The 13,367-nt window shown below is 41.5% G+C and overlaps 1 protein-coding gene across 2 annotated transcripts in view; it reads right to left on the reverse strand.

The window, feature by feature from the left end:
- The window catches only part of ARHGAP21 (Rho GTPase activating protein 21), a 132,189-nt gene that overhangs the window by 46,802 nt on the left and 72,020 nt on the right, over positions 1-13,367 (reverse strand). For both annotated transcript variants that reach the window (XM_056857667.1, XM_056857666.1), the window contains exon 2: positions 1,196-1,288. In XM_056857667.1, coding sequence (XP_056713645.1) covers positions 1,196-1,262 — 67 coding nt within the window. In that variant the 5' untranslated portion in view covers positions 1,263-1,288. The remainder of the gene's footprint in view (positions 1-1,195; positions 1,289-13,367) is intronic.

Consider the following 13,367-nt stretch of genomic DNA (forward strand, 5'->3'; position numbering starts at 1 on the left):
TATTTTCAAGTCAGCATGTGAACTGGTCATGTCTAAGTGCCAAAGCTTGAGAACCCATAACCATAAAAATCTAATAACGCAAACCAGGGGTCCACAACCCATGGCTCAGTACAGAACCAAATATGGCTCTTTAAAAATAAAATAAAATCTTTATGTTAGGTTCTATTGGAAGGCTAGGTATGATACTGGAATATCCAGTGTGTGACTGGAACTGCAGGATAAAAATTTTATGGCGCTAAAGGGCTTCTTTATTTTATTTATTTATTTTTGAATTTATATCCCACTGTATCCATCCAAGGCCTTTACAAAAAAAGAAACAAGAGATGAACAGTTGCCAGAAATCCAAATGTGAACGACGAGCAGATTTATGCCAGTGAACTAAACCAATTGTGCAAGGCGCTCCTAAGCCTATTTTTACTTGTGAGATCTCTTGTGCACTATGTCCAAACAAAGGACTTGCAACAAACAATGCTTGGGCTGCAGAAACTTTTAGGATTATTATAGGGTTGCCAACTGCCAGGTAGTTACAAACTTATAAACACAGCAGCATAAGACAACAAAAAACATAAATCATACATGCAAAGAGTGCTATATTCTATGTGCAGTAGTCAAATACAGTGAATAAATATATACAGTGATGTTAGCTAAACAAATAGAACTATATACAAAAGTTAAACGTTCTTTTTTAGAACCAGTGACTTTGGAGTCATTGTCCATAAGTAATCCTTTCAAGGTTGCCATATTTGGGTGCCTTGTAGTTGAAGTGCATCACGGAATTGTATCCTGTTGATTGCACTGACAATATGAAGTTGGGGTCATACAAATTTCACAGTCCAAGGTGTAAACAGGGGTCCGGATTAACGCCCAGTTTCGACCCAAGGTCTTCATCAGAAAATGTTCAAGGCAGTTAATATGTCTGCTCTTGTGGTAAAGATCTCTTGCTCTGAATTTTTAAGCAGACTGGCTCTGCAGCTGTAAAAGGCTGCAGACCCTCTGATCCAAACCTTGGCAATGAAACATTTCAAGAAAAACCAGGGTGGGCTAACATCCCAGCCAAATCAACTATTTCCCTTCCCTTGCGAAACCAAATATTCAGGTAGCTTTATCTGCTGAAAAGTTTACATGGCTACGACACCACACAGTTCAGCACATAAAATCCACAAACACAATATAATACAGAAGTGTAGAAAAGCACCTGTGCATAAACCAGCTTCAAAAGCAGGCCCTCCTTCCTTAACCTGTTTAACAAATATGGTATCCATCGGCTCCAATCTGTTTCGTGGCTTCCCTTAAAAAAAAAAAAGATACACATTCATTGTCATTACTGTGAAGAAACCAAAGAATGATTTGAAAGATTAATTATACCGCATTCATTTTTATATTAAATATTAGGATCCAAGTAATTTTTCATTCTTCTGACAAACAGCATTAGCACCTATTCTATTTAAAGTGAAAGAAGTTAAAATGCTTCGTGGCTTAGAGTAGTCTATGTAAAATACATTGCTACAGCACAAGTTGATTTCTCAGGAATACTATGTCTATTCCCATTCTTGAGGGCCACTTAATAACTGTTCTCTTTTCCATACTTCTACCAGGATAGGACAATATTTTAGAACTACCTAGTGAAACATTTCTAAAACTTTCAAACCTTCACAGAAGGTTGAGAAGACCAAAGCGGAATCCCTTAAAGTAAACAATCACAATGTTCACTTGCGATACTTCCAGGCAAACTAATTTGCACATCATGGCATGCGGGGCTAGTACAGGAAAATTTCCACAAGGATTAGATTTCAAAAACCATTGCTTAACAATACAGTCTTACATAAAGCAAGTGCAGCAGAAAGAGTTGGCATAATGTTGGGGCTAAGAATGTGAGTTGCAAATCCCTGTTGTGAACCCAACAGGTGGCCATAAACATTCTCTTAATCTCTGACTTGTATCTACACCATGTTCATAATACAATACTGACACACCTTACAAGGTTATTATGAAGAATAGAGTGCTACAAAAATGCTAAATGTTTTGAGTACACCTGGCTAGGTAGATAGATATATACTCACACACACATATACAGGAAAAAAGGTAAAATAACTGAAAAAACTGCAACAGAAAGGAACGACAAGACAACTCTTCCTTGCTATACCATTGGAGGGAGCCAAAAAGAGCCAGCATCAGCATCAAGAGACAAACCTCTTATGACTATACACCCAATGAGCTCAATGTTGCAGTTTAGGATTCCAGTTGCAATACTGAAAATGCATATTCCTTCCAATTAAGATTGCACCTTCATTTTACTGGATACCATTTACTTACTCTGGTCCAGATGACTGATTTACTCATCTGCAGAGCCTCCAAAACACACCACCTCTGAGGAATCTAAACACTTTCTAGTGTTCAAGGCCCTTTACAAAAGTAGAGTATGCCTTAATAAAACAACCCACCTCTTAAACTGAGGTAAATGTTTCTCTAAAGCTGAGCTACTTTGTGCAAGTGCTGGGCTGCCCTCTGGAGATACATGATTCAGATGGTAAGTAATACTGAACGATATAGCTATAGCATAGCAGGCCAGGGAGGCCAAACTTGTCTGATGCAACGCCTAGTTCTAGGTAACTACTGTATTTTCTGTCAGCAACATCCTCAGAAGGAAAATTTAAGACAACCAAATACAAGGTCTTATAGAAGGGATAATTTCATTATAAACATAAGGAAACTGTCACGGTCCTAGGTATGGTCGGACTGCTATCCGAACCTACAAACGCAGCAACCTAAGGAGGCCCAGACCTGGTCAGCGTTTGGAAACCTCCTGTGAACTCCATGTAAGCCATCTTTAGTTCCATGTCAGAACAAAGGTGGAACATCAAAGTAAGGAATGAATGGGAGGGGCTGTGGCTCAGTGGAAGATCCTCTGCCCTGCATGCAAAAGGTCCCAGGTTCAATCCCCCGCATCTCCAGTTAAAATAATAAGGTGACATGTGATGTGAAAGACCTATGCCTGAGACCCTGGAGAGCCATTGCCAGTCTGAGAAGATAATTCTGATCTTGATAGACCTATCATTTGAATCAGTGTAGGGCTATTTCATATGTGTTCACATGATTCCTAAATTTGAAACTAACATAGAGTTCTAGATTAGGGCACAACAATGTAATCAGAGGGCTTAACTCAATCTAGATCTCGAGAAGTTTAAATATATGTAGTTCAGTCTTGTTCATTTCCAAATGTGCTTGTATAGAAGGTCTATAAAAAGGTAAAGGTTCCCTGCGCAAGCACCGGGTCATTCCTGACCCATGGGGTCACGTCACATCCCGACGTTTCCAAGGCAGACTTTGTTTGCGGGGTGGTTTGCCAGTGCCTTCCCCAGTCATCTTCCCTTTACCCCCAGCAAGCTGGGTACTCATTTGACCGACCTCGGAAGGATGGAAGGCTGAGTCAACCTTGAGCAGGCTACCTGAAACCGACTTCCGTCAGAATCAAACTCAGGTCGTGAGCAGAGCTTTTGACTAGAGTACTGCAGCGTAACACTCTGCACCACGGGGCTCCCTAGGTCTATAGCATCATCTAAAAAAAACCCCTCTTTTTAGGAAAAGTCATGCAATAGTGCTCAGTCAATTGACGGTACTGGCTTAACATTCCTATTGCTTTAGAAAAACCCACTGAACAAAAGCAGAATCTTTCCTCTTTCACGAACTTCATCGAAAAACACAAAGATCCACTTTCACACCAGGTCATTTATAAAGCAAACACGCAATTCAAGTCCCAACAGCAATTGTTCAGATTTCCCTATCCAGAGTATTTCTGTACTTCTCAGTGGGGGAGGAAGAGAAAATTAAAACTTGCACAAAAGGACTGCATGTTGGCATCGCCCAGCCTGCCAGGAATCCTGCTGGACTTCGTAACCCAAGGCTGCATAGTGGAATAAAATGTTAACTAGATGTGTAGTGGGCATTAAATGACCCCAGCAAGAAGAAATGAGATGGTAAAAAGAGCGCCATGCACTCACTATATCAAAATAATAAAAAGATTATGGTTTGCAAAGTTCTGACCAACAGAAATATAAACCAATGAAATCTAAAATGTTAAAAATATAAACTAGGGTAACAAAGAGTTGTCACTGGGAGATGAATACTACAACACATTATCAATTCACAGTTCAAAAGACCCTTGAGGGGTTTATCCTCCCCCAAGAGAAAAATCAAGCCCAAGAGCAGCTTTTGCTGGCAAGCGAAAGGAACAAACTGGACTCTTGTAAGAAAGGCTAGATTTATAAAACTTGAAAATTGTATTAAATACTTATTCCTAACTGATTCTTTTTCCCAAAAGCAATAAGACTGGCTAATGCTTTTGCTGCACAGCACATAAAAGACTATAATTGTGAGACGGCAGTATTTTCCCAGTTAGTCAGCAATTACTGCAAGAGATATATTGGCTGGGGATATTAAGATGACACAGGAAACCTGCTTACCATGTGGGAGATGTGGAAAGTTTGCTCACTTCTTAGATATGTACTAAAGCTGCAATCTGATCAACATTTGTATTGTTCTGTGGCTGTTATTTCATCCCTAGTTACAGAGTCATTCTGTTGCTACGGAGGAAATGTTAAAGATCTATGAATTTTGACCATTGTTTTCAAAGATTCTGTGGCCAGGGGACTATTTGAAATTCTGAGATTAATAAATCAAGCAATGTCAAAACTTCATTATTTTGTTGTTCAAAAGTACAAAACAATTGAATTCAAGGTGTTGTTTTTTTTAAGTTACTCCTTAAAATTGTAAAATAGGTGTGATGAACTGGGTGACTCCCCAAAGTGGACCTAGGAGAATGTAGGATTCCAGCATGCCAGTAAGACCCACAAGTATGTAAGATTTTATGTTGCAGTACAGAACTTCCCCTCCTTTCTGACCCTCACAGCCACTGGCTGCATGAAAGCAACATACAGGTGCAAGCCTTGAGCCATATGTACGGTAAGTCACAATGAAGAAAAACAAACTACTTGCTTCCCTTTAGTCTGGGACCTTATGGGAGGGTGGAAATTTGGCTATGTAGTTGTATGGCATCAAATGCATGTCCCACACCCATTTCTCCCCTTTGCTCAGTGAGGGGTCAATACTCCTCACAGTTTCGAAGGAGAGAAAAATTGCCTACTGGGCTACACCATTCCATGCCCAACAGGGAAGCTCTTCTATTAATGTGATGAGAAATAAACAGAAAATTCTTCCCCTATGTTTGTCAGCCTCCTAAATTTCATAGAATCATAGAGTTGGAAGGGACCACCAGGGCCATCAAGTCCAACCCCCTGCACAATGCAGGAAATTCACAACTACCTCCCCCCTCCACACCCCTAGTGACCAGATGGCCAAGATGCCCTCCCTCTCATCATCTGCCTAAGGTCACAGAATCAGCATTGCTGACAGATGGCCATCTAACCTCTTCTTAAAAACCTCCAGGGAAGGAGAGCTTACCACCTCCCGAGGAAGCCTGTTCCACTGAGGAACCACTCTAACGGTTAGAAAATTCTTCCTAATGTCTAATGTTTGCCAAACCCCCCCCCCCAAAAAAAACCTAGGCTCACTCCAATGCCCTGATTCAGGCAGAACCCCTTAATGCATTTGAGATGCTCTCTCCTGGGATGCAAAATGCATTCTTCCCTGTTGGAGCAGAAGACAGGGGGATAGATAACAGGACCGTCACAACAGAAAACAAATGTATCCTCCTTGCTGTTCTCTTTGTATCTACATTTTGTTACATGTCTATTTCTTCTAATTACATAATCCCTAAAATTTCTTCTGACTTTCAAACCTCACATTTGAAATAGATAATACAATTGGCATCATTTATGCTAACAGAAGTACTGCTTCTTAACACCATTCATTATGGTGTGTGTAAAGTGCTGTCAAGTCGCAGCCAACTTATGGCGACCCCTTTTTGGGGTTTTCATGGCAAGAGACTAACAGAGGTGGTTTGCCAGTGCCTTCCTCTGCACAGCAACCCTGGTATTCCTTGGTGGTCTCCCATCCAAATACTAACCAGGGCTGACCCTGCTTAGCTTCTGAGATCTGACGAGATCAGGCTAGCCTGGGCCATCCAGGTCAGGGCAATTCATTATGGTAATTCTGTTCAAACATTCGTCAGTTTGGGTTGCCCTAATAAAAGGAGAAAAGAAACTTTTTAAATGTAATAGAACAGAAAAGACAGCCTTCACAACTCACTACAGTCAAAGTTAGTCTCTCTGATACCCAAATAAAACTTCAGGTGTCAGGCATTAAGCATATTATGAACTATGCTTCTGACTAAAAGGGTCAAGGCCCTTTTAACAGATTAAGAACAGGGAATCTTTTGTTTACTCTGGTTATCTATTTGAAAGTCTTCTACATTAATTGTCAGCTTCTAGTTTTCCCAGCGCTTCAGCAAGTCTGAGAGTGAGATTGCACCCTACAAAGGTGCAGGAGTTAGCTTCTTCCTTCATGGGGGCATAGATTTCTCTGCTCATTTCTTCAGTTCCATGTGGCAAGGATAGGGTTTCCGGATTCCCACTGGTAGCAGGGATCCCCCACTTTGGCGTCCTGCCCCCGGCCGTCATTCAGCCAGCCAGCGGAGGAATTTACCAGCAGTAAATTTATGCCGAGGCCTCTGGTGTCCACAATGTGCCAATGTCATTTTCGGAATGCACTGGAAGTGATATTAGTGTGTTGCCAACGACCACGGAGATGCTCTGGTACTTGGCAAAAATACCGGCCCATCCCCATGGTTATCAGTGACATGATGACGTCACTTCCAGTGCATGCAAGAAATGACATCACGACGTTTAAGACGCCAGAGGCCTCAGACCAAATTTACTGCCGGTACGTTCCTCCACCTCACCAGCCCACTGGTTGCCAGGAAGTATCTGGCAACCCTAGGCAAGGATGAGACTATTAATGATAGAAAAATGTTCCTCCACTGTGGTACATTTTAAAGATGGGGGAATCTAGTTCATGGACTGACTGAAACACAGTAGTATACTGCTGAATATTGTATATTTACACTTGTTAGAGGTTAGCAGGCAAATAAAAAGATTTCAGGTCACTTAACCCTGGCATCGGCAAATAAAACAAAATCTTCTCTCTTTTATCTGTTCAAAAGAGACCACAGGCAAGTTTTCAGAGTATCCAGCCCATATGTCGCACCTGGATGCTTGACTGTGGGGGTGTAGGTATCTATAATTAGAAACAAAATGTAATGATTTAATTTTGAAGGGAATGGAAAAGCTACAAAGCAGTTAAAGCAGTCTGTAAAGAAGAACAAATTGACGAGAGCAGAAGTGAGGATGAGGCTTAGCAGCTCACATGGCATCAGCAGCGTTCACCAACAGAGAGGGAAAAGAGGAAATTGAAATGATGGTAGTTGCTATGGATACAGCTACACAAAAATCAGAAGGCAAATGGGAAAGAACAAGAGTATCAGACCACTAAAGATAAGCACCAAAAATATCTTGCAGGGATTAGATTCTCTGCTACAGTTAGCAGGCGGCTGGGCAGAAATGAATCTATTCTGCTTATGTAGAAAACTATATATATTCTAAAGGTAAAAAAAAGGTAAAAGGTCCCCTGTGCAAGCACTGAGTCATTCCTGACCCATGGGGTGATGTCACATCCCGACGTTTACTAGGCAGACTTTGTTTACAGGATGGTTTGCCAGTGCCTTCCCCAGTCATCTTCCCTTTACCCATTTTACTGATCTCGGAAGGATGGAAGGCTGAGTCAACCTTGAGCCGGCTACCTGAAACCAACTTCAGTCGGGATCGAACTCAGGTCATGAGCAGAGCTTGGACTGCAGTATTGCAGCTTACCACTCTGCACCACTGGGCTCACTATATATATGCTAAGCTCATCAAAATTGCATCAATTATCACGTAATCCCATTTTACAAGCCACACCTCAACAATTCATCTTCAAGATGAAAACAAAAATAATAGTACATTATATTCATATGAAATAAAAACGATCCATATATTAAGGTCCACATAGAATGTTATTCCGATAAATGATTTCACCATCATTACAGAAGGCAATTTAATAAAGCTGCTTTCTAAAATTTAATATTCAAAAATAAAGAAGCCAACGCTAGTATTACAGAAGATGGTGTTTCGTCTATCCTATGCATCCATTCCGGAGATACACTTTACAGTACAGGTAACAACACTTCTACAAAAAACATTTATTTATACTCTGCTTTTCTCCCCAATGGGGAATCCAAAGCAGCTTACAAGATTCTGTCCTCCTCCATTTGATCCTCACAAGAACTCTGTGAAGTAGGTTTGCTGAATGTGTGTGACTGGCCTAAGGTGACCCCAGGAGGCTTCCATGGCAGAATGGAGATTTGGATCTGGGTCTCCCAGATTCTGCTCTGACACTCTAACCAATACGCCATGCTGGGATAACACCCTCAAAAATGTATACATTCACATGAAGCTGGATAATAATTTTGAAATAAGGTTAGAGTGATCATACATTGTGTATAATGTTATGAACTGTGAGCCCAATCCTGAAGGGGGGTAGATTTGCGGCGGCCAGGAGCAGTGGAGCTGTGCTACTTCCTCAGAGGCTTCCTGGCCACAGCGGAGCCTAAAAAGGCATTTTTTAAAATTAAAAAGTGGGGAAAGAGGGAAATGCCCCATTAAAAACAGCGAGGCTGTGCCACCAAAAAAGGTGGTGCAGCCCCACCGTCGCTCAAGGGGGCATTCCCAGGGCCAAAGGGCTGTGGAAGCTGCCTAAAGGCAGCTCCACCCTCGGGAATATTCCCCGCACACTGGCACAGACTTTCCCTTCTGGGAAAGCCCTGCCAGGGTGGCTGCACTGGCATGTTTACACCAGCATGTTTACCCCCAGGCCTGCATAGATGCCACCTTAATCCATGATAAGGTGGCACCTACGCCGGCTTGGGGTCACACCGGCTCCAAAGGAGCTTCCCTCCACTTCAGGAATGGGCTGTAAATATGTAAAACCCAGGAATAAAATTCCATTTTGTAAATGACAAGAAAATAGACAACTATATTTATCTATCAATTAACAGGGCAAGTCGTCTGTTGTTCCAATCACAACAGCATAGTTGCATGTGTACATTACTGTAACTACTAAAATATAAAAAAGATCACCTGAGCCTTAGCTGTGTTTCCTTCCCACAGTTCACATTAAACTGTAGTTATAGCTATTTTCTTCTTAAGTACATACCCCCCCAAATCTCAACCTATGAGCCGTAGTCAGCAACAGTTCCTTTGGAGACTGTCAGGAAATTAAATATCAGAGCTGATGACATAAAAACGTCCAATTTCATGATATTAATTGGTTCTTGTAGGTTATCCGGGCTGTGTAACCGTGGTCTTGGTATTTTCTTTCCTGACATTTCGCCAGCAGCTGTGGCAGGCATCTTCAGAGGAGTAACACTGAAGGACAGGGTCTCTCAGGGTCAAGTGTGTAGGAAGAGTAATATATAGTCAGAAAGGGGTTGGGTTGAGCTGAATCATTGTCCTGCAAAAAGTATCAAAGGTAATGTGCTAATCATTGTCCTGTAAGTATCAAGATAATGTGCTAATGAGGGTGTGGTATGTTACAATGGAACCATTGCATCCTGAAGTGATCTGTTAATGTGTGAAATCCAAAGCTAATCCGCAAGGCTATTGTGGACTGTAGTCTTTGTTAGTCTGGAGGTTTTCAGGACAGGAAGCCAAGCCTTATTCATTCTTAAACTCTCTTCTTTTCTGTTAAAGTTGTGCTGATGTTTATGAATTTCAATGGCTTCTCTGTGCAATCTGACAAAATAGTTGGTAGAATTGTCCAGTCTTTCAGTGTCTTGGAATAAGACCCTGTGTCCTGTTTGTGTCAGTCCATGTTCAGCCACTGCTGATTTCTTAGGCTGGCCAAGTCTGCAGTATTTTTCATGTTCTTTTATCCTTGTTTGTATGCTGTATTTTCTTGGTGGGTTTAAACACTGTAGGTTATGTTTTTTCAAAAGAAAATACAACAGATGCTACGATCAGCAAAAGACACCTTTGCAGGAGTATATCGTATACCTTGCAGCTGTGGACAAGTTTACATCGGGACAACAAAACGCAGCAATCAAACAATCTCCCACTGCTCAGCACCAAACACTCAAAAAATTGTTTTCATAAGATAACCCTCTCAGCTGCACTGATTACTGGTATCTTCATCTGCCCTAGCCTGTTCAGTGATACTGGGTTTCCCATCAAAGTTGTGCTCTTATTGCTCACTGATTCCCCCACCCCCCCAGGCAGGCTTCCTGGGCCTTGAACAGTCATGTATGCAAGATAAAAGCTTTTCCCAATATTGCATTTCCAACTGCAAGGTAAGGTTCAACTTTTGTACTTCTGCATGTGTCCTTCTACTTGTTAGGCATTTATCTAAGGGACATGAAGTGTGTGTGTGTGTGTGTGTGTGTGTGTGTGTACCCCTTCAGCATCACTGAACTGCAAGAAATAAGCAAGGAGCAGAAGAGGGTTCCTAAAGGACTCAAAAGGGTATCTAAGCTCATAACAAATGCAAGTTCCATGTCCATTTCCAATGATTGTCGCCCCACCCAGCTTAAGGAAAATGGCAACTATCAAAAAGTTTTGAGAACAACATTTTATGGTCTTCTTCTGGTCTGCGGATCATTTTTAGCTGTTCAGTGTGTATCCTACGCCGTTATCTTAATCTGGCCTCTTTTTCAATGGTTTCAGTTTTTAATGGATTTGTTTTAATGGTTTGCTTTCATTACCTTGGTTGGAAGCCTCCTCAAGCAGGTCTTTGGAGAGGCAGCATATAAATATTCTAAATAAAGACAATGGAAAAGCAGGATACAAATATCCTAACACAGAGAAAGAGGAGAAAGAAGAATGCTGCACCTTTAATTGAGTTGGCTGATCAGTGTCCTCCAAGACTTCACCATGTGTTCCTGAAAAACCTCCTGCATTTTGTTCTTCAACCAGGTTACCCCCTGTGCTACCCACGCATAGCAAGTCAATTTAAAACAGGTGGATTTTTTATGACAGCCATTTCTGAAGTTTAAGAACAAAGTTGAAATGTATTTTTCAGGATATTTTCACAATCCACCCCATTCCCAGCAAAATCCAGACCTGAAATGAGTGACATGGGGAGGGGGGACGAGGGATGACAAGTAACCACTATATTTCACTGTTGTTTTCAAAAGTGAGTTTGTAGTCTATGACAATGACAACACTTATAAGACAATTCAAGAGTAACCTACTCTTAACCAGACCATTCTGTTACCAATTAAATAACATAACCCAGTTTGTAATATGCTACCTTTATTAAATAATCCCATTTTTTAGTTCTTTGTGTTAAGAGTTTGCCACTAGATGGCTCCTTTGCATATACTTTAAATGGTATCACAGTAGAAATTCACAGATAAGAAAGAGACATGGGAGGGGTTCTGGCTCAGTGGCAGAGAATCTGCTTCGCATACAGAAGGTCCCATGGTCAATCCCTGGCACCTCCTGTTAAAAGATTCAAGGTGACGTGAATGACCTCTACCAGAAATCCTGGAAAGCCGCTGCCAGTCTGAGTAGACAATATTTGATGGACCAAGGATCTGATTCAGTAGCCCTGTTCACATTACAGTGAATGTACATATAACCTGCATGTACATGTATGCACCTGTTCATAAGGGACAGCCCACACATATTCACCTTACAAATGTAACCTGGGTGAATATAAGGGTTTAAATCACATGTTCAGCTGTACATGCATTGAATGTAACATAATATTAAATGCATGTATAAAAATATCAAGTTTACACTGTACACAGATTGTACATGTATAAGACAGCTACCTGCATTCAGGTTATATGATCCAATACACTGCAGTTTATGCATATTATGCATATTTATGAATATTAACTCTACAATGTTTGAAAGCCTTTCCAAAAAAAAGAAAAAAGAAAGAAAAACCAATTTCTTGTAGATCTTCTCATGAGCTGCTTGCCTTCTTAGTTAGGCTATTCAAAAACTACACAAATAAGAATTTTGATCATGTTTGCCCAGTTAGCTATACCCTCATTAGCATAAATCCTTTTTCACTTTTCAAATGGGGCTGGCCTGTTTTTCCACCTTAAAAGATTTCCCAAAGTTTCCACAGTACCTATAACATCACTGATTGCAAAATCAGAAAAGAAACAAACAAAATAGTTGGTTCTTGTAGGTTATCCGGGCTGTGTAACCGTGGTCTTGGTATTTTCTTTCCTGACGTTTCGCCAGCAGCTGTGGCAGGCATCTTCAGAGGAGTAACACTGAAGGACAGTGTCTCTCAGTGTCAAGTGTGTAGGAAGAGTAATATATAGTCTCAGCTCAAACCCAACCCCCTTCTGACTATATATTACTCTTCCTACACACTTGACACTGAGAGACACTGTCCTTCAGTGTTACTCCTCTGAAGATGCCTGCCACAGTTGCTGGCGAAATGTCGGGAAAGAAAATACCAAGACCACGGTTACACAGCCCGGATAACCTACAAGAACGCATGAACTCTGACCGTGAAAGCCTTCGACAAAACAAAATAGTGTTTATTTTTTAATTAATCCGATATAAGTGTGATCTTCACACTTAAAGAGTGTTTGTTGCTGTTGACTGTACTTTGTACTTTGGCAGCGGAAACTGGTGTGGCAGACAAAGCAAGTCAAGTGATTGGTGCACATGTTTCTTCTTTGGATCAAGCCCTGGTGAAATGAAAGTACTGGAAGACCCATCCCCATCCCAAATCATCAGACTTCTTTGCACGAAACCTGATGGAGGTGAAGTGGGTGGGCATCAAATAAGCATTCTCTGCAGCTTGAGCTTCATGTTCCCCCTATATGACTCTCGCTCCTTCGCTCTGCTTTTTCATTTTAAAGACAGTGCCACTGATGCTCAAATCGTGACTCATCCCACTGTTTATTTGCTCCTTCTTTTCCTACTGAAAGCTTCTTTAATCCTTTGAGCACACAGGCTTCCGTCACTTTCACCTGCCAGTACTTCCCTGCCCTTTACTACACTTTCCAATCCACAAATGCAATACTAGCATACAAACATTAACTCTTCTCAACCCTCCATACACATATAGTGGAAAGCTAACATTGTGCTATTATTGTCTCCACCACACTTAACACCGGGGAGCCTTGAGGGGGCTTGGATTCCTGGTTTGGAGGGGTGCACAAGTATGGCTGTTTGAAGTAACGATTGCAGCTAAAACAGAAGCCATGGATTGACTCTTACAGTGCATTCCTGAAGTGGGGGGCTGAAAGTGCTCTGGAGGCGGCATGACCCCACCGCCAGCGTAAGTGGACTCTTATCACGGAATAAGAGGCACTTACACTGGCAGCAGGGGCAGTTCTGTCGGCGCTT

The sequence above is a fragment of the Euleptes europaea genome, chromosome 11, assembly GCF_029931775.1.
Source record: "Euleptes europaea isolate rEulEur1 chromosome 11, rEulEur1.hap1, whole genome shotgun sequence".
Taxonomy (NCBI): domain Eukaryota; kingdom Metazoa; phylum Chordata; class Lepidosauria; order Squamata; family Sphaerodactylidae; genus Euleptes; species Euleptes europaea.